At 42.1% G+C, this 20,662-nt stretch overlaps 2 protein-coding genes across 2 annotated transcripts; both read left to right on the forward strand.

Moving 5' to 3' along the window:
* Positions 1 to 6,669: 6,669 nt before the first annotated feature.
* On the forward strand, positions 6,670 to 7,965 carry LOC306935883 (equilibrative nucleoside transporter 1-like; the record flags this gene model as incomplete). The annotated part of the gene is made up of 1 exon (XM_079519179.1): positions 6,670 to 7,965. One exon carries the CDS (start codon positions 6,670 to 6,672, stop codon positions 7,963 to 7,965), a length of 1,296 nt encoding a protein of 431 aa, XP_079375305.1.
* Positions 7,966 to 11,529: 3,564 nt separating this feature from the next.
* LOC306935914 (uncharacterized protein) lies at positions 11,530 to 13,357 on the forward strand. The gene is made up of 2 exons (XM_079519260.1): positions 11,530 to 11,970; positions 13,294 to 13,357. The coding sequence occupies exons 1-2, from the start codon at positions 11,617 to 11,619 to the stop codon at positions 13,324 to 13,326; spliced, it is 387 nt and encodes a 128-aa protein (XP_079375386.1). The 5' UTR covers positions 11,530 to 11,616; the 3' UTR covers positions 13,327 to 13,357.
* The last annotated feature ends 7,305 nt before the right edge of the window (positions 13,358 to 20,662 follow it).

The raw sequence follows: 20,662 nt of genomic DNA on the forward strand, positions 1-20,662 counted from the left end.
TATATTTTTGTGTGTTTGTGTGCTTATTGTGTGATATGGCTTCATTGTACTTGATGTAAAACTGTACATTCACGTCGGTGGAAAAGTTTCTTCTGCGGCACTTTTAAAAGCCCGATTTCTGCGTCATCGCACGAAGGTTTGTCGGAAATGGTTGACTCACAGTTTGTAGATCGGCTATTTGTAGAACGTTCATATGACGATCACTATATATATACAGCTGTTGTTTGTAAAACACTTGTGTCTTCTTCACTGTGACATCACAGCAGTGGTTCTCAACTTGCGGACCGGGGGCCACTGGTGGGTATTGAAAGTGGGAGCCCCCCCAAATAACTGGCATAACAGACGCAGAACGTCGGGAAAAAAAGGTTTAACAACCGGTTCGCCAGAAAGGAGTACTTTACACCGAGAAGTATTGTAGAGACTTGTTTTAAATCGCATTTTCTATCATTTGATGATTGATTTAATGATTTGAAAAGCAAACAAAAAATAAATCGGGTACAGGCTTTAGTTCCAACATACTAATGGTCTGTCATTAGACTGACACCCTACCCAAAACCCTAAACTAACCCTAACCACAAGCATGGTGCAACGCATGTCGGACCAACGCATTGTCAGGGGCGACGGGTGATTTCCGCATGTCGGACCTTTGTGTGTCGGATCTGCGTGTGCATCCTAATAATTCATTCACCAATTCAATCCTGGAAATCACCTGTGATCATTTTAGATTTTAGCGTGTATTTTCTTGAAAGTGTTTGTCACATTTTGATTGATTTTGAATTATGAAAAAGTTTGAGAACTACTGATTTAGAAGGAATCTGCCTCAGGTCTTAAAGTGCCACTTCACCCCTTTTGCAACCAGATCATATTTTAATGATGTTTGGGAGACAAACACTTTTTGTGTGTGTGATACGTGTTTTTAGATATTTGATGATGTCATGGACACTGGTCTCACTTCCTTCCTGGACTACATTTCTCAGTAAGACAGCCCTCTCCACAAGGTGGGGTGAGTGCAGCAAAGCATTATTTATGGTCATTCTCATTTTAGTAATCCAGCAGTGAGACCTAGTGTCCATGACACTTTGAAATACTAAAATGTCTAAAAACACAAATTACCAACATAAAACCCCCAGGAAAGTGTTTCTTGTCTCCCGAACATCATTAAAATAATATCTGGTTGCAAAAGGGGTCAAGTGGCCCTTTTAATGGATAGAAATTTTGGGAGGAAAATAGTTTTCATTGCGATATCGATAAATAGGAACTTCAAAGTAAACTAGGGTTCCATTGATCAAAGCCGGAACACAATCGTCTGATCAATTGATCATTGAAATATCCACGGTCTGAAAAATGCACATGGCCCACCTATGTGACCGTTTAACGCGGCAGCCATTTTGGTTGCAAACACTTTTTTCACGTGGGCCCTGATCCAGAAAAGGTTGCGAACCACTGACATAATATTTAGAAGCCTTGGACAGCAGATTGTGTTTTGAAATCCGTCTTTAAGAGTTACCCTCTTAAACCCTATATACATACTTATTTTACCACTCGTAAAATAGCCAGTACAAGCTCATAAGCAGGGCTGGGCAACTGGACGATGGAGAGGGACACTTCTTTTCCACATTTATTCCAGAGGGCCACATTGCATAATACTGTCGTAGCAAAAAATAGCTGATCTACAAGCTGAAAACGTGTCACACTGCGACACATTTTGAGCTTGTAGATCTGCTATTTTTTGCTATTTGAATTGAAATGCTGAATAATTTGCTATTTTATTAATTGGAATCCTGAAAAGTAACATTTAATTTAATTTCAAATGCCTTTAATTATAGTTATGTTAACTTTATGAACTTTATAAAAGACAATTTTTATAGTCATTCAGCTACTAAAATAGACTGAAGTAATTAAAGCGGGTCATGTTTGGAATTGTAACTGCTGAAATCAATAATATATCAGTATTCTGAGGGCCACATTAAGTGAAGGTGGGGGCTGCATGTGGCCCCCGGGCCGCCAGTTGCCCACCCCTGTCATAAAGCATATAGGCTATGCGCTGTGAGCTTGTAGATCGGCTATATTTTGGCGAATGTTAATCCTAGAATTGGGACGATACTGTTTCAAGGAGAATTTCATTCTTGAAGGCTTTCTTACCTTATTTTTAGTTGTTACGTCCCCACCAAAGAGGTCCAAGTGTTATTTTGTGCAAAAAAATGGAAATAAGTGGCGAATTAGCACAAAAACCCAACCCCCATTGAGGGCTTATAAATAGCCAATAATGCACTTTGCACAAAATAACACCTGAACCTCTTTCGTGGGGACGTAACAAGTAAGGGATAATATCTGGCTAGGTGGTCATTGTCGGGAGATAATTCACCGACAGGGAGTTTAACCACCGAGGCGAAGCCGAGGTGGTTACCCTCCCTGAAGGTGAATTATATCCCGACAATGACCACCTAGCCAGATATTATCCCGCTTATTACATGGCTAACTAACATAAATTAATCCATTGATCCAAAACACAACAAAAAAGTATTCCATAACTTCGCGCTGGCTGCGTCTGCCCAGCTGCAGGGCTGAAGCACTGTCGATAAACAAGGAAGTGAGTTGATCAAATAGAATCCATTTTCGGGTCCAGCTGCTTCGTCTATTTCTCGCTCAAATGTTTTCAAAAACATTTTTAAGAGCAATGTTTAGCTGTAAATTACATTGTGTGTCAGTAGTGTGTGTGTTTACATGGCTGTTATGTTGGAAACGGCAGTAAATCAAGCGGGCGCAGCCGCGCAGCTGGTGGTGCTCAGAGGGTTTGATTAGGCAGCGGTCATTATACAGCGGAGCGGTCATTATCATGAGATAACTCACCGCTGAATTAAGCGATTGACCAATCAGAATCAAGCATTCAACCAAGCCATGTAATAACTACAAATAAAGCCTTCTAGTCCGAAATCCTCCTTTAAGGTTAAAGGTGGTTGCACACTGGTAAATGTTTTTGCTGTGTTTTGCGGATTTGAAAGTAGGCTATCACTAGCTGTCAGCCTGTCGCCAACACCCCATTAGACCCCAGACCGCTGCGGAAAACTGATCAAATCCCCGGTTTTTCGGACCGGGGGTCCGAACAAAAGGTGCACCTTTTGACAGTGGCCACGTAGTCCAGGCCTTGCATACAGGCTGTCATTCCTGAATCCAGCAACATTTATAGATATTTATTCTATTCTTGAATACGCAGCAAGTTAGCAAACTCTTTGTGTGAGACTTGTGTTGTGTCATAGATGTTTGTTAATATAATACACTGGTAAGAAAAATAACCCTGCCCCTGGTTGCACAACCAAACCACGGACGTGAAATTGTTATAATCCTAACGTCTTTTCGATGTTAAATGTCATGTTTGGTCATTTGCAATGTTATTAAGGTGGACTGAGGATTACTAGTCAACAGTATACAGTACAACTAACATTCATATAAATAGTTCTAGAGGTAGCCATAACTTTGTTCACTTCTCAGGTAATAATTGTTCCAAGCTTTTATCTATTACTCACCCCATGAAGCCTTGAATTCATGGCGATTTGATTTCTGTGTGTTTTTGTCACATTCCTGAGCCAATAATCCGTTATTTGACAAGTTGAAACATTCTCTGTGAACCTGGATCATCAGTGATTACACTGTGATACATTGTTTATATTATTCTTTTATATAGTGTTATAGATGCCTTGGTCTTCTACTGGTCATCACATATTGGATTATTATTGGCTCAGGAATGCGACAATGTGACATGCGGGGTAAACTATTCGTTTAATGGTTCTGTTCTCCTAAGCTGAAGCCTTTGTTGACTTTCACTGTTTTAAAAAGTGATTGAATGTGTTATGTAGGTGGAGGTGTAACTCCACTAGGTACCAGTAGGCGGAGCTATACTCCAGTACATATCAGTATGTGTCATGACTGCAGTATGTGTTGTGTATCTTTTAATAATTGTAATGTTGTGAAGCTGTCATAATTATGATAAAGTGCCTACAGTACAACTCTTAGCGTCACTGTTGGATGGAAACCTTAGATGTCCAAAACCTTTTCAATTCTCAAAAAAAGCTTGTAGGCTACATCTGCTATTTTTGAATAGCCAAGTGGTTAAAATGAGAACCACTGAATGGAGCCAATGTAGTTATTATTTAGACACAAGCTCTTGTTGATACTCTTCATTTGTTCAATATTTATAAAACCAGCGGTCACACATGACCACTTTCACATTGGAAATATTCAAAAATTGCCAAGCTACAAGCTCACCTCACATTATGGCGTTACAGAGCTAAGTTGTAGATCGCTTATTTTCTCTACTTTTGTGCAGCACCTGTGCGAAAGGAGGGCATTCTTGAAAAGTATATTGGAGTATACAAGGTTTCTGCCTGACACCATTTCTTTGTCTGCGTTTTGTTAAATGTTGGAAATTTGGAATACTATATTCGGAAATTGAAATCGATATGGTCTTTGGCTGAGGATTGTCATGCACAGATTTGGTCCGTTTTAACTTGTTGAAGGCTATCAAAGATTCAAGTTGTGATGTTGCTGTTAACTGTTAATTGTAAAACGATATATAGCCTACTGTAGATTCAATTCAGTCTGAAAGTTTTGTATCGTGTAACTGTTGAGAACATTGTGATGGTGTCTGATTTTGTAAATACTTCCTGGTTTCATATTGGAAAAATGAGAATGTTTTTTGAAATATATTTTATGACTCTCGGAAGCCAACCAGTGTGAGTTTTATGTCTGACTATTTAGCACTCATAATAATGTATGTAAGGATCAGTGACGGAATGGAATCAGCAAGATGACAAATTAAAACCAATTCTTATTTTAAAGTTATCAGGTTTGGTAAAATGTACATTACATGTTGGTTTCATGGCAATACATTTGCACCTGCAGATGTCAAATGGTGTAATCACAGAAATATTGAATATTACCACCAAGACACCCTGAGAACTCTAGCTTTCGCCCGCTGCCGGGCGCGGCTGCACTAATAACTTTGGGGCGGGCCCGTCTAGAGTTAGAATGGACATGTAGGTATCAGTCAAAAGGGAGACATCGAAGAGGAAGGACGGGTGGGGAAAGATCAACATATGTAATGTCGGAACAGGTCAGCTCCTTAAGGAGATCTAAGGGTTTGAGGTCAGATGTAGAGTTGTGGCTGGCTCCATATATGCAGATCTAGGTCATGATCCAGTCTTCTTCATGTATGGATATCCAGGGTTTGATGAAGTCAGTGTTGTGATCTTCATATATGGAGACAGCCATATATGAAGCGTGTCACGAGGCCTGACGGACGGACGGACGGACGGACTGACTGACATGTTTAGCATGACTGACAGGTTTTGCAGGTTTTCATAGTAATTATCTATTTTTCTAGATGTAGGCTACTTTTTGCTACATTGAGTGGGGCATAATTCTGAGAAACCGTTTTCATGGTTTTCGACGATAACAAATAAATTATGACAAACGACATACTCGTTTTTCATGATTTTCTTTTTTTGGTCAAACCATGAAAAAACCACATACTAGTTAGTATGTCGGTTTTCCTGGTTTTTGGCGTTTTTCATGGGTTTCAACGATAAAAAAAAGAAAATGAAAAACGACATACTATAGACATTACTATATTCATATTTGTTATCGTCGAAAACCATGAAACACATACTATAGTAAGTCGTTTTATTTATTGTTTTCGACGACATACTATAGGAATAGACTATGTGACAACCAGGTGGTCTCTCCAGGTGGTCTGGTGACCACCGGAGAGACGGGTGACAGCCGGAATGTAGACGGCACACGGGTGAGCAGTATGGGTTAGTGCCCCAGCCTGTGTCCTCCGTGAGGAGGAAGCCCAACAGCCCTCGGTGAGGCCTTTAGGAGGGCCATGCAAGCAGCAAGCGGAGCCGCAGCACCATTTCCCTGCGGAACCATTGCCCACCACTCCTGAATGGTGTGTCTGGTGCTGGGACTCTGATGCAACGCACAGGTCCTGAGCCTGGTGAGAGCAGGAGTGGACCTGGTGAGACGTAGGAGGGGCCCGGACAGGAGACAACCCACAGAGCCTAGTCCTTCCATGCGCCAGAAGTGTACCTCCCACCCCTGGCAGAGTAGTTCTGGAGTAGTTCCAACGGATTGTGTGGCCCTGGTTTTGCCCTAATGGGACTGATTGAGGGTAGCTACTGGGACGTAAGTCGGGACTTGTTCACCCCAGCTGGGTCACCTGAGTGAGGGGTATGATGTTGGAAGACCCGAAACCCCGTTGACCTCAGGATACATCACTGAGGATACGTCCCAGGTGCATCCATGCGATGTATTTTTTTAGTTATAGAATCATTATCGTCAAAAACCATGAAACATGAGCTACTATAATTATGTCGTTTTTGATGATTTATATAAAATTATAAAATTACATACAAATTTCATCATTTTTTTAATCGTCAAACCATGAAAAACGACATACTATATACTACATACTACATAGTATGTTGTCGATAAAGTATGTGGATTTAGCTTAGTTTTAGCTATGCGACATTTCTCTTCATTAGTGGATAAACTGTGAGCTCATCTGTGATCATTGGACTATCGGTTCGTCCAGGTAATATGATCTGTTTATGATCACAGATGATATGACGTCGGAGAAGTTTCACGGACCTTTGGTCAGACGTTGTGATGGCCACCAACGCACCGAGGGATATATATTATGCAGTGTGGATAACTTTCTTCATCTTGGGCCTAGGAAGTCTGTTGCCATGGAATTTCTTCATGACAGCAACAATGTACTTCACCAGCAGGTTGAAGGACCCACTCATCGATGGCAATGGGACTGCGGTCAATGGGACTACGATTGGCACACTGGAATCAATCTTCAACAACGTGATGACGCTGTCTTCCATGGTGCCTATGCTCATCTTCAGTTGCCTCAACTCCTTCATCCAACAGAGGATTCCTCAGAAGCTGCGTATCTCGGGCAGTCTGGCGGCTATCCTGGTGGTCTTCCTGTTGACGGCCGTGCTGGTGAAGGTGGAGATGGCACCATTAACCTTCTTCTGTCTCACCATCATCAAAATCATCTGCATAAACTCCTTTGGTGCCATTTTCCAGGGCAGCCTGTATGGACTGGCAGGGTTGCTGCCTGTGTCTTACACCACACCCATCGTGAGTGGGGAAGGGATTGCCGGCACTGTTGCTGCCGTCTGCATGATCTGTGCCCTGGCCACTGGCGCAGCCCTGCAGGACAGTGCCGTTGGCTACTTCATCACGGCCTGCGTTGTCATCCTACTGGCCATCCTCTCCTACCTCGCACTGCCCAGCATAGAGTTTTTCCAGTACTACATGGAGAGCAACAGACCCAGGACGTCCACTGACCAGGAGAACAAGTGGAACAAGCCAGATGTTGTCATCAGTTGTAGTGAAGAGGAGGACAAGCCAGATGTTTCTGTTTTGGCTATCTTCAAACAGATCTGGGTGGTTGCCATGTCTATGTGTTTCATCTTCACCATCACCATCGGAACGTTCCCAGCAGTCACAGTGGATGTCCAGTCCACAATAGCAGATGGAGGAGCCTGGGACACCTACTTCATCCCCGTCGCATGTTTCCTGCTCTTTAACGTGATGGACACTGTTGGGAAGACCCTGACGGGTATCTGTAAGTGGCCGGGTGCAGACAGTATCTGGCTGCCCATCCTGGTGGGTGTGCGGGTGGTCTTCGTACCTCTGTTCATGCTGTGTAACGTGCAGCCTCGTCACTACCTACCCGTGTGGTTTGGCCACGACTCCTGGTACATCCTCTTCATCATTCTCTTCGCATTCTCCAATGGATACCTGGCAAGCCTGTGCATGTGCTTTGCACCAAAGATGGTTGCACCGCATGAAGCAGAGACAGCAGGAGCCGTCATGGTCTTCTTCGTGTCCCTGGGACTGACGCTGGGTTCAGCGTTCTCGTTCGCCTTCAGAGCCATGATCTAGAACATTTTGTGCCTTTGGAGGAAATGTGTGGGTGTGGCAACGGAGCCGTGCCCCTTGCTTCTTTCTTGTGGTTACACTGGTTATTAAATCAAATTGAACTTTGAACTAAAAAGCAGTCAGTATAATAATAACCATAGGGCCTACTACAGGCAGGAGTGAGTCTCAATTAGTCTTTGTACAAATGAGGAATTGTAATAAATCTCAGTTTTACTCCAAATGCATTTAAAATACTGTAGGTGAGCAACAATCTGGGGACCCATCGGCCAAAAAATTGAGGATTTTGTTCCCTGCTTGAATTTGTTGGATTTCAGCTGCTAAATTGAATCTGTCTTGAGAGATTAGGCTTTTGACAAGCTATTGCTAACAAATGAGTCTTGACTAGTTTAAATTTGGCAGGAAGTTCAAGGGGAGGAAGACACAATTGGTAATTTGTGTTTATAATTTTCTCAAAGCATGGGGAAATGCCATTTCGCCTAGCAATTGTCAATCCCAGTTTCATTCTTTGGACTTTACTGACACATTGAGGCAACCTTATGGGTTGACACCCGGTCAAAGTTTACCAATGTTGAACTCCAAGAGATGTGTCAAAGCACCAGCACAGGAAGCTCCATCCCGTAGCTCCCATACTAATGTGACTGTGGTGCCCTTATGCTACATGAGGCTGCTCCTGAAGCAAATCAACCCAACCATATGCGATTGAGAGAGAAATAAATATTCCCTATAGCACCAAGTAAAAAAACAAGAGCATAGCGTGACCCTTTCTCTTTATCCCAGGGTTTGTCCACATAATGTGCGAATATTAAATGTATTCGTTTCATCAACTTAAAAATAACCTTGATACATCTTTGTTGCGTGACTCGTGTTCAAATCTTGTTCTCTCTTCTCTGCACTCACTGTTTGCTTACAGATGAATGAATAATATTCAACTGAATGACCAGTCACCACATTTAATGGAGGTGTTTTAGGATTGCAACATAGGATTCAAAATCACAACACTTTAGTTGAATTATTCAGATTCTAGTGAACCTATGTGTTTTTTGTCTCCACCAGGCCGAAGGCATGGGGAGAGAGTATGTTTTGCACTCCGTCCGTGTGTGTGTGTGTCCGTGTGTGTGTCCGTCCTTCTGTCCGTCTGTTACCAGCTAATCTCCGGCACCGTTAACCCGGTCGATGCAAAAAATTTGCACACACACTCCCTGGATGCCAACGATGAACCTCTGCCCCACATTTTCCAGAACGGCCTGTTATAGCGCCACCATGAGGCAGCTTTTCAATTTTTTTACCTAAAACTGCACCGATCTGCGTGAAACGTTGCATGCACACTCCCTAGAGGCCAAGGACAAACCTTTGACCTGCATTTTCCGCATCTGCCTTTTATAGTGCCACCAGGAGGCCGACTTTTGTAAAACACATTTTTTGATATTACTCTCCAAAAATCTCACAAATCGTTACACAGTATCTCTATAGTCATGTGCTCAAGTCGGATCTGTCCGATATTTCATATTCCATCCTAATTGGCTATAATTGGCTTTCACAGTTTGCAAGATTGCCCCGTTTTGAACAAAAGCCTCAAATCATGAACGCATCATGCAATTTACGTGAAATCTTTCACACATTTTCTTACTAGGCTGAGGAATATATCTCACCCTTTTCACATTGGCCTGTTATAGCGCCACCAACAGGTTGATTTTTGCAAAACACATTTTTGGAACAAAACGCCTCAAATCATCCAATTGCCATCAAAGGCGAATGAAGAAATGGCACCCTTTTCACATTGGCCTATTATAGCGCCACCAGGAGGCCACAACCTGACCTGCCCTGGTGGAGACCTGTGCCCCGAGGGTCTGTAATTCACATGACTAATGTGAATTAGTCATGACTCCAGGTGTCTGTTGGGGTCTAAAGTCTACATTATACAGCTTCTGAGAAAACATAACTCTGCTCGCACTGACTTCTTATGATTGAAATCAATCAATTAAGACAAGTGGTGAAACAAAACTTAAAGGCATAAACCTTGCCCAGCTCAGAGACACTGCTGACTATAAAGCCATAGGCAAGTCAGGAAAACCTCTATTGTCAGCCTGTATACCGACACAGTCCAACTTCAGGAGGTAAGTTCATAATTGTATGTTGGTTGGAACTGATTATTTTGTACTTAAGTAATCTGTATTTTTAAAAACAATAAGAATAATAGTATTATATATATATAATTATATAATTTTTGTTTTATTTTTTTGTGACATTTGTTTGCATCAGTCAATATATTGTATTAACAGTATTTATCAGTATCACTTGACTTTAAAGCAACACTATGTAGTTTGGGCAGTGTTGGGTAATACACACTACGTAACTTAATATATTACGTAATATATTACCGAAATGTGGTAACTTGTAATATAATACATTACCTAAAAAAAAATGTAATATGTTATAAACATCTTTCTGTATTACTGCATTACTTTCTGTATTAATTTCTGTCTGTCTGTCTCGTTGCCCGTGGCTCTGTCTTGTGACATTATGTGACAACTGCAGAAGTTATTTAATAACTACTTACTTATTACTTATTACTTATTTTCTATAATTTGTCATAAAATTATTTATTGGCTTCCATGAATTCAAGGAATACATTTAACTCTTGTGTTAACTGTCCATAGCTGAGTAGGATGGGGTAGGTCTACGCCAGTAGCGTTTTCAAGAATTACATTTTGGGCAGGCAAGGTGTGTCATCCCGCCTGCCAGATGAGTAGGCTACAAAGGCTGAAAGGCATGCATTTGCATTCCAATGAGGGTCGTGCTCTATGCGCGCAGCACACTCGCAAATCCGCTAATAGTTCTCAGGTCTGGTGTTTGTCCTCTCTTTTTTCTCAGTCATGTTTTCAAATGGATTTGGCCTCGCCTTATTGTAGATAGTATATAGTATATGCCACTGGTCTACGCAATATATTATTTATAATTAATTATACTAAATATTTAATTGTTCAATTTGAGCATTAAAAATGTAATGGTAATATTAATATATTACTCTTGCTCAGACAGTAATATGTAATGCAATATATTACTTTAAAATTAAGGTAATAAGTAATAAGAAATATATTCCAAATATAAAGTAATATACCCAACACTGAGTTTGGGATATCAGTGGCCACTTTGGACACAAATAACATGGCAGCCAACGTCTTCGACTTCATTATTAAACCAAGGGTCTCTACAAGCATGTCCAGCGACTAGGACGCAATGTGATTGGCCTGTCTTTGCTTTAATTGTGTTGCCTTAATTGGTGCCTTGGCAAAGGCCAGGATGAAACCACCCCCGTAAAATAGGATTGAATGAATGTGAATGAATGATGAATCTATAATTTTCACATCTAAAACAGCAGATTCTATTTTGATTGTGCATATTATATATATATATATATATATATATATATATATATACATACACACACATATTCCACGCAAAGAGATTCTTATTTTGTATGCATTTCACTTCAGCTCATTTCATACTCCTACAGAATAAATCTCTACCAACATGAGGCCGTTTACATGTTTACACGTTTACACGTTTACATGGGCCGAAGATGACTTCCCTCTCCCACCTGGAGTAGAACGCCGCCATGACTTGTCAGCTCCAACATCTGGTAGATCCTACGTCATGTACCATGGAACCTCCAAGCAAAGTGCCATGTCCATCAAGACCCAGGGCTTCCGCCCATCTAAGGAGGGGATGCTGGGCCCTGGGGTGTACCTCAGCCGGGACCTGCTCAAAGCCAGCCGATACCCCCTTGATCTCGATGAGTCCCAGCGCGTTGTCTTCAAGGTGAAAGTAAATGTGGGCAAAGTGATCGCCATCGATGGACAACGCCATCCGATGAAGTACAACTGGCATGACTATGGTTATGACACGGCCTGGGTGCCCCCTGGTTGTGGCATGGTGCCAAGCGGTTTGGAAGAGAATTGTGTCTGGGACCCCAAACGCATCACCATTCTGAGTACCATCTCACCCAAGGTCTCTGCATTAACATGGGCCGAAGATGACTTCTCTCTCCCAACTGGAGTAGAACGCCGCCATGACTTGTCATTTCCAACATCTGGTAGAACCTACGTCATGTACCATGGAACCTACAAGCAAAGTGCCAAGTCCATCAAGACCCAGGGCTTCCGCCCATCTAAGGAGGGGATGCTGGGCCCTGGGGTGTACCTCAGCCGGGACCTGCTCAAAGCCAGCCGATACCCCCTTGATCTTGATGAGTCCCAGCACGTTGTCTTCAAGGTGAAAGTAAACGTGGGCAAAGTGATCGCCATCGATGGACAACGCCATCCGATGAAGTACAACTGGCATGACTATGGTTATGACACGGCCTGGGTGCCCCCTGGTTGTGGCATGGTGAAAAGCGAATTGGAAGAGAATTGTGTCTGGGACCCCAAACGCATCAAAATTCTGCGTACCATCTCACCCAAGGTCTCTGCATTAACATGGGCCGAAGATGACTTCTCTCTCCCACCTGGAGTAGAACGCCGCCATGACTTGTCAGCTCCATCATCTGGTAGAACCTACGTCATGTACCATGGAACCTCCAAGCAAAGTGCCATGTCCATCAAGACCCAGGGCTTCCGCCCATCTAAGGAGGGGATGCTGGGCCCTGGGGTGTACCTCAGCCGCGACCTGCTCAAAGCCAGCCGATACCCCCTTGATCTCGATGAGTCCCAGCGCGTTGTCTTCAAGGTGAAAGTAAATGTGGGCAAAGTGATCGCCATCGATGGACAACGCCATCCGATGAAGTACAACTGGCATGACCATGGTTATGACACGGCCTGGGTGCCACCCGGTTGTGGCATGGTGGAAAGCGGTTTGGAAGAGAATTGTGTCTGGGACCCCAAACGCATCACCATGATGAGTACCATCTCACCCGAACGAACGCAAGGACAACACAAGAGACGGTCGCGGCCACACAGCCAACTCAAGGTATGGCCACTGAGCCAACTTGGGGACCCAACGCAGCTCCTCCAAGGAAAACAAACAAATTAACGGAGCTGAACGTGAATCCCCCCCACCGCCCACCCCTTTTTTTTCCCCTCACTGTATATGTTTCTTTTCCCTTTTTACCTCCTTTATGATGAATTCCTGTTCTGTCTATAGAAATGTCTATTTGTACGTCTCTAAATGTTTTGATGATTTGAACATGGTGGACCCTATTGGAAACAAGTGTAATGCTTAATTGGGTCGTCCACTCACAGTTAACAGCCTTTGTATTGAGTTTGTGCTTGAAATGTACTGTAATTCTGCAAACTGTTAATAAATTCTTCAATCAATCAATCAATCAAACCCCAGGTCTCAAAAGAACAGCAGGGCTACCAATATTAAGAGACATCACAGTTATTACCATGTGACACCATCAGAATTTGTTTCATGCTTTCACATTTGCATATTTGGATTAAGAAAGCAAATTTTGTACCGAGTCATGTACTCCATCACTGTATTCTGGCTAATAAACTGATCTAAAATAACAGAGTGTGAGCTTTGAGTTATTATCTAGAACTAGAGATATCATAGAATGGCCATGCAGACACCAGGAATAACCTATTGTACAACACATTCTATATAGCCTACATATATTTACAATTTAGGCATTTAGCAGACGCTCTTAATCCAGAGCGATTTACATTAAGCAATAACAAAAGCATGGCATACATCACATATATAAAAAGTAGTTATCATGAATCATGCGTAAACTAAGAACGTAACAGTGGAGTATCTATGTAAACTATACATACTATAGAGCACCGAAGTCCTGACGTCACTGCCCTCTACTGTCAGTAGAGGGCGTCAGTCCACAGGTTCATGTACTTTTTATTTGCATTGTAATCTCCATAGGGGGATTTTAGATCGCCTCATACAAATATACATATATTATACTTATTCACAAACTTTCAGTCCAAGAAATCTTCATGGCTCAGTTTACTCTGTTCTCTTGAAAAACATTTTTATAGTGACAGTGACTATTATCTCATTAATACTCATTAATACACACACACACACACACACACACACCTTTCTCTCACGCACGCACACACACGCACGCACACGCGCACACACACAAGTCTTTAAGAATTTCTTCATGTTCCCATAAAAGAGAAGGCCTACAAGGACAAGGACAGGTGCAGTTAATATTACATTCGGCATGTGATGTCATGATTCCAGCATAGATAAGGATAGTGATCATATCATCACCTTGGCCTGAGTATTGCATCATGGGGTGTGTGACTGACAGAGAGAGCTGGAGTGAAACTGGACAGTAAAAATATATATCCCCTTTTTCTCCCCAATTTAGTCATTATGCCAATTAATTCCTTCCCACACACGTTTGTGTGTTGTTAATACTGTATCCTACTGGCTCACCTGGCCCCTTACCGAGATGACGTAGAGCCTTCGTCTTACTCCTCCCAGAGCCATAGAGTAAGACAGAGTTACGACATTGAGGGGGTAGAAAACAGCCTGGTCACGTGGTTCATGTACTTGCACGAGCCCATAGACTCCAATGCATTCCGTAAACTTCCAGTTGTCCCTTTTAAAGGGACAAACCAATAGAAGTCTATGTAGAAGAGCCTGGCCCCATGAAGTGAACGGACTTGTCGTAACTCTGTTCAGACCAAACAACTATGGCTCTGACTCCTCCCGCCCAACTCCTCCCTGCTGATAGGTGGCGTCCCCACTACTATATGTGTGTGCACTGCATTGGTATACATTCAGACGGTACTTCTCAATGTGATGTTTGGTGCTGGTATTCAGACGTATTATTCTATTTGATGTGTGGGGGCTGGTATTGTATTTGTAGCGACTACATCTTTCCCAATGATCAAACCATTTAAAAGTATGCTACTGAAGCTGAGCTTCGGCAGGGAACTATGTGTGACGTGCTTCCAAATCCAAACAAAACCAAAAAACGTCTTGCTGTTCAGGTAATTTATTGATGCTAAATAATAAAGGTCAAAAAATGTTGTACTGAAATTTGATGAATGAACCTGAAGACGTCAAACTTATAAACGGTCAACAATGAGCCTCCCTAGATCAGGGGTTCCCAATGTTGGGGTCAGGACCCCACACGGGGTCGCGGGACACTGACGATAGGTTGACGGTGTGTACAAATATTTTACACACCTGAATGGAATTCAACAGAATGAGTGAAATACAATGTAAAAAATATTACAAATATTTGAAACGTATGATTGTTACAAAACCATAGCCCTGGCCTAGAGGATTAATACATTACATGTGCGGACAAATGCACAGCAAATGTGCACGTGTTAGGTTGAGGTCGCGAGTCAATGGCAGCATTATTTTGGGGTCGCGTGCTGAAAGGTTTGGGAACCCATGCCCTAGACCCCCATTCTCGAACTGAATGCCGGCGCTGTCTGCGAGTCGGGACACACACCTGACATGAATTAAAGGTAATAGGAGACACACAGCAAGAGCTAATCAATCAATTTGGGACATCAAAACCAAGCGTGGGAAAAAACAAACAAAGATAACATGCAAAATGTATATTTTGGCTCCTACAGCTGGTATTCAGGTGGTACTACTCTATGTGATGATGAGTGTGCTGACTGTAGCCCCATTGAAGTGTGTGTGTGTGTGTGTGTGTGTGTGTGTGTGTGTGTGTGTGTGTGTGTGTGTGTGTGTGTGTGTGTGTGTGTGTGTGTGTGTGTGTGTGTGCGCGCGCATTTCTTTAAGTGGCAAATGTGTTGCACTGTGTCTCCTGTTTGTGTTTAATTTGTGTAATTGGTTGCATGTGTATCTCCCCTAGAGATAGGATGAGAACTGAGAAGTTCAGTCACCCTGTGGAAAGGAGACAGCTTGGTTCGGGCATCTAGTACGATGCCTCCTGAGCGTCTCCTTAGGGAGGTCCTCTACGCACATCTCACTGGGTTTAGCAGACACCCTGGCAGACGAAAGACCAGATGGAAGGATTACATCTCCACACTGGCCTGGGAACGCATGGGGATCACCAAGGGGGAAGTGGATAATGTTACTCAATAGAGGGACCACTGGAAATCTCTGTTGGAATTGTTTCCCCTGCAACCCGATTCCAGATAAGTGGTAGAAGATAGATGGATGGTTGCATGTGTTGCCTTTCATCCTTACCTTCCTGACCACTAGCCTCGGTACCTGACCACTAATGACTGGACACAACGTTCTGATCTCACACATTCCATCACATCCAAACCCTTCAGTTTGTTCCCTGTAACACAGCCTGGAAGCAAAAGGATTTTAAAGTAAGGGTTCTATCTATTATTAAATGTCTTAATTTGATATTTGAGAGTAATATAGGACTTGTTATTTTAATAGGCTTCAAAATGCGAAAATAAAATATTAAACAGGACATTAATTCTGGAAAACAAAATTAGGTAAGCATAGCCTGACATGTTCCAGATATGCCTACGACATATTTTGATTTTGAACCTTTGCTTATAACCTTCTCCCAGTGTCCAGTTTTTGGCCAAGATTAAAATTACAGCAAGAATCCTTAAGTGTCATCATGGGTCCACTTTAGTTTTGCAGGGACTGCATTATGACCAGCACTTATCACCAGTACCTGGAGGGGGTTCTCTCCTGTCAGCAGGTGCTGATCTCGAAGGCGTGCTTGACGATGCGCACGGTCATCAGCTTCTTGCCGTTGCGGTGCATCATCATGGAGTTGGTGAGACGCTCCACGATGGACTTCATAAACTTTGCTGTGTACTGACTGAGATTCATGACGGTTTCACAGTCTTAAGACGTAGTAGACCTATTGGCCAACTGGAGCCCGGAGAGAAACAGGAAACAGGCAGGCAGGCAGGCAGGCAGGCAGGCAGGCAGGCAGGCAGGCAGGCAGGCAGGCAGACAGACAGACAGACAGACAGACAGACAGACAGACAGACAGACAGACAGACAGACAGACAGACAGACAGACAGACAGACGTGCACACACGAACACGCACAAACACACACACACACACACACACACACACACACACACACACACACACACACACACACACACACACACACACACACACACACACACACACACACACACACACACACACACACACACACACACACAGGTCTCGTGCAGCCACATTATGTAGTGTTGACTAGTAGGCTGGACTCTGACCTGTACTACCCACAAGGCATTGTTGCTTCGCCAGTGTGTGTTTGTGAATGACTCTGCAACCATGTAAGATGACAGATAACCGTACACGTCATAACAACAACACCTGTGTGAGTATTCATCCTATAGTACTACAAATTAAGTTGCACTGTATTGCTCAATACTGTCGTATTTTCATGTTGTGTACATTATGCTACTTTTATTTCTTGTACATTATGTATGCTTCTGGGAAATTAGGTGAAATCATTCAGGATACTAAGGATAATATTAAGTATAAGAATGAGGACAAATTAGTTTTCTTCATAAAACTGCAGTTTCACAAGGGCTTACCAACTAAGTTATGCTCATCACATGAGATGTTTACATTTTGTCTTCCTCCTCACGAGACTCGGCCTTGTCCAACTTGAGCACATGCCTGTTGTGTTCCAACAGACTAATGGGTCCATATGCTGCACAGCTTTAACGGGTGCTTGACAATAATGACAATGATGTGACTCATTCTTTTTCTATTTCTGTTTGCTTTCTGTTCCCTCATACTTTAGTTTCCCTATAGTGGGCAAGTCATTAAAACTGTCTCAGTGCCACAGGACGCCTTTGGACGCCTGCCCCTGGTGGCCGCGAGTGCCATTGGCGCCTTTGGACGCATTTTTGAAGAAAAGAAAATATTATTATTATTATTATTATTTTTGAATATTATTATTATTTTCTTCTTTTTTATCCATATTTTGAAAATTGTTCTAATCTGCATGTCAGGTGATGACATGCACAATAGAATTTCATTTTCTTTCTTTTATTTATAATGGGCTTCGGTGGCAACGAGGGCCAAAACTGGTGTTCACCAGGTGGCACTGAATGAGGAAACGTTTTTCAGAATTTGTTCGTAAAAACAAAACAGAAAACAATCAAATACTGCATTGCATTGCAGTGCAACTCGTTGCCAGCTTGTAGATCTGCTGTTTTCGTAACACCATCATACAACAATGTGCCTATGATTTTATAGCTAAATATAGACAAATCCACAGATAGGGTGCCCTGGGCGCAGCCATTGCTGAGGTGTCACATGTTAAGCGCAGTCTATAGCTTGTCTATAGCTATATTGTAAATAATTAACCAGACTATTGTGTTTATGGCATAAAATGGGCATTTGTAATTTCAATTTCACGTCATTGTCACGACACAAGATCACAGCATGCTGGTATAAAAATAGTGGATAGAAATATTCACAAACTGAACAGTTTAAATTAAAAAATGTAAATTATTAAAGAGTAAAAATATGAAATATGAAATGTACATAAAGTGTGTGACATGGTAACTCACTCTCTTATGCTAAAACAAAAGACATCACTATATCAAATATGTAAAAGGTATAAAAGCTATAAGAATGGGAATGTTAATCTGTAATTAATCCACATTAAGCAGCAACTGACCAACTTGTGATGAGTTCATTCTGGGATAACCTCACAAACACTTTTTTTGAGGTCATCACATTTATGGCCTAGTAGGCCATAAATGGCCTACTAGTGCGAAAGGCAGAGCGTGCAAGTACTGTCGACCGCTACAAACTGTAAAATCTCAGCTGGTGACGTATATGTCGATCAGTGTCGGGTGGATTAAAGGAAATGCCTCTATGTATTATAAATTACAAATATGTAATTTGTAAGTTGATTAGCTGCATATGTGGTTACTTTGCGTATGCCCCGTATGCCCCATTTGATACGTATGTATCGTAGCAGCATATGACGTCAGGGTATAACTGGTACAACGGTCGCAGAGACAAGGTGATAAACAGCTCCACAGCTGTTTAAACTTTGAAACTCTGCATACACACACAGGTAGAGAAACACACTGTTATTTTTGCACTTTTACTATTCTAACCCCTTAAAAACTATCTCTTGCATTCTCACTCCTTTTTACCACTCTGCCTTTCTGTGTTTTTTGTTATAGCTTGTTTCTGTTTGTCTGCATTGTAACATTCCAATGTTGGACACCAACAATGAGATAAACTGCATGCTTGTGGCACACAGATCTCTGTGAAGTTAAAGCTAGTTAAACCCTGGTTGATTGCATGATTGCAAATGTTCATTTATATTTTCAACTGCATGCTTGTGGCACACAGATCTCTGTGAAGTTAAAGCTAGTTAAACCCTGGTCGATTAATTGCATGATAGGCACATATATTTTAAACACCAAAATACAAGGATTGAAAACCCTATGTCCATGTTTCGTAAATTAATGCCCCACTTGATCACACCACTCATGACTACAGCGTCACACAAAAGTATCACAAGTAAGTAATATAGCAGAGGCCAGTCAGCATCCAATCACATGTTGTTTTGATTTGAATCATAATTTGAGTCCTGCTATAAGATCAGTGTGATTATTGTATCTATGGCCTACTGTTGTGCACTGTAACAGAAAAGCCTGCTTAATTGAGATTAATAGGGGATAAATTGCACTCTTCACCTTAAGATACCTCGTTGGTGTAATTGAGAGTGTGTGTAATTGTGAGTGCTAATGTTGTAGTGATCTGAAGTTACAGGTCATAGGAAATCATAATTATGTACCACAGTTCCCAACATAATGGGACATTTCATTGCTTATGATTATTTTGTCTGCAGGAGAGAAATTGGTTGTTCATTATTCTGTGCTGTGCTGCAACCAGACTTCCAAATCGTAGTCTGAAGACTCACCTCTTCAGACTCCACCTTAGCCCGTAGCACTTGCCCTAGCCTTGACGACCTTACGGGCTTATGCAAAGGCTAAAATGTAACTTAACTTAAATACGTACAGTAGACAGATGCCATGTCATTGTAGACATGGCATCCTATAATGTGTACTATAGTAGTCTCAGTGATCCTAGATCACTATCTCTATGTATTTGATGTAACACGAGTGTCTGCTAAATGCCTAAATTGTAAATTTAGTATAAAACCTCTATAGTCAGAGCCCATTTTAAGAATAAATCAACAAAAAGGAGGATTGCGGTTCGTATGTGTTGCTTTTGGCCGATGGGTGTTTGAACTGTAACCTGTTTAGAAACATAATATTTGATTTTCTTCTCTAGGTCATCCAGCCACAGTTGGAGTATCGATATAGTCTTGCGTATAGCCAGACAACTATTCCACAATCTCCGACTTCTATGCTTAAACTAATTTGATTTGTGGGAAGAATTTACACGACTGCACGGACAACATTAAGTGGGGAGGGGGGACGACAACTGTCTGATCGTTTTCAGCGCTTCCTTTTGCAAGGAGGAATTTGTGTGAGTCAACAGTCTTGCTCGAGAGACTAGAGCTAGCGGATTCGAATGAAAGTCAACCGATATTAGGCTCCCACAGTAGGCTCCCAGTATACATGCAGTAGGTCGATAAGTTCGTCTTGATAAGTAACCTACTGGTGATTATCGGTTGATGACATTCGAAGCGGGTGCTAGAGCAGGTGTCTTCAATGTTTTTCAGGCCAAGGACCCCTTAGCTGAGAGAGAGAGAGATGAAGTAGGGACCCCACACTACACATTCTATAAAATTGTGTTGCAGATTAAACTTTTTC

This window comes from Electrona antarctica (genome assembly GCF_951216825.1).
Source record: "Electrona antarctica genome assembly, chromosome: 2".
NCBI lineage: Eukaryota > Metazoa > Chordata > Actinopteri > Myctophiformes > Myctophidae > Electrona > Electrona antarctica.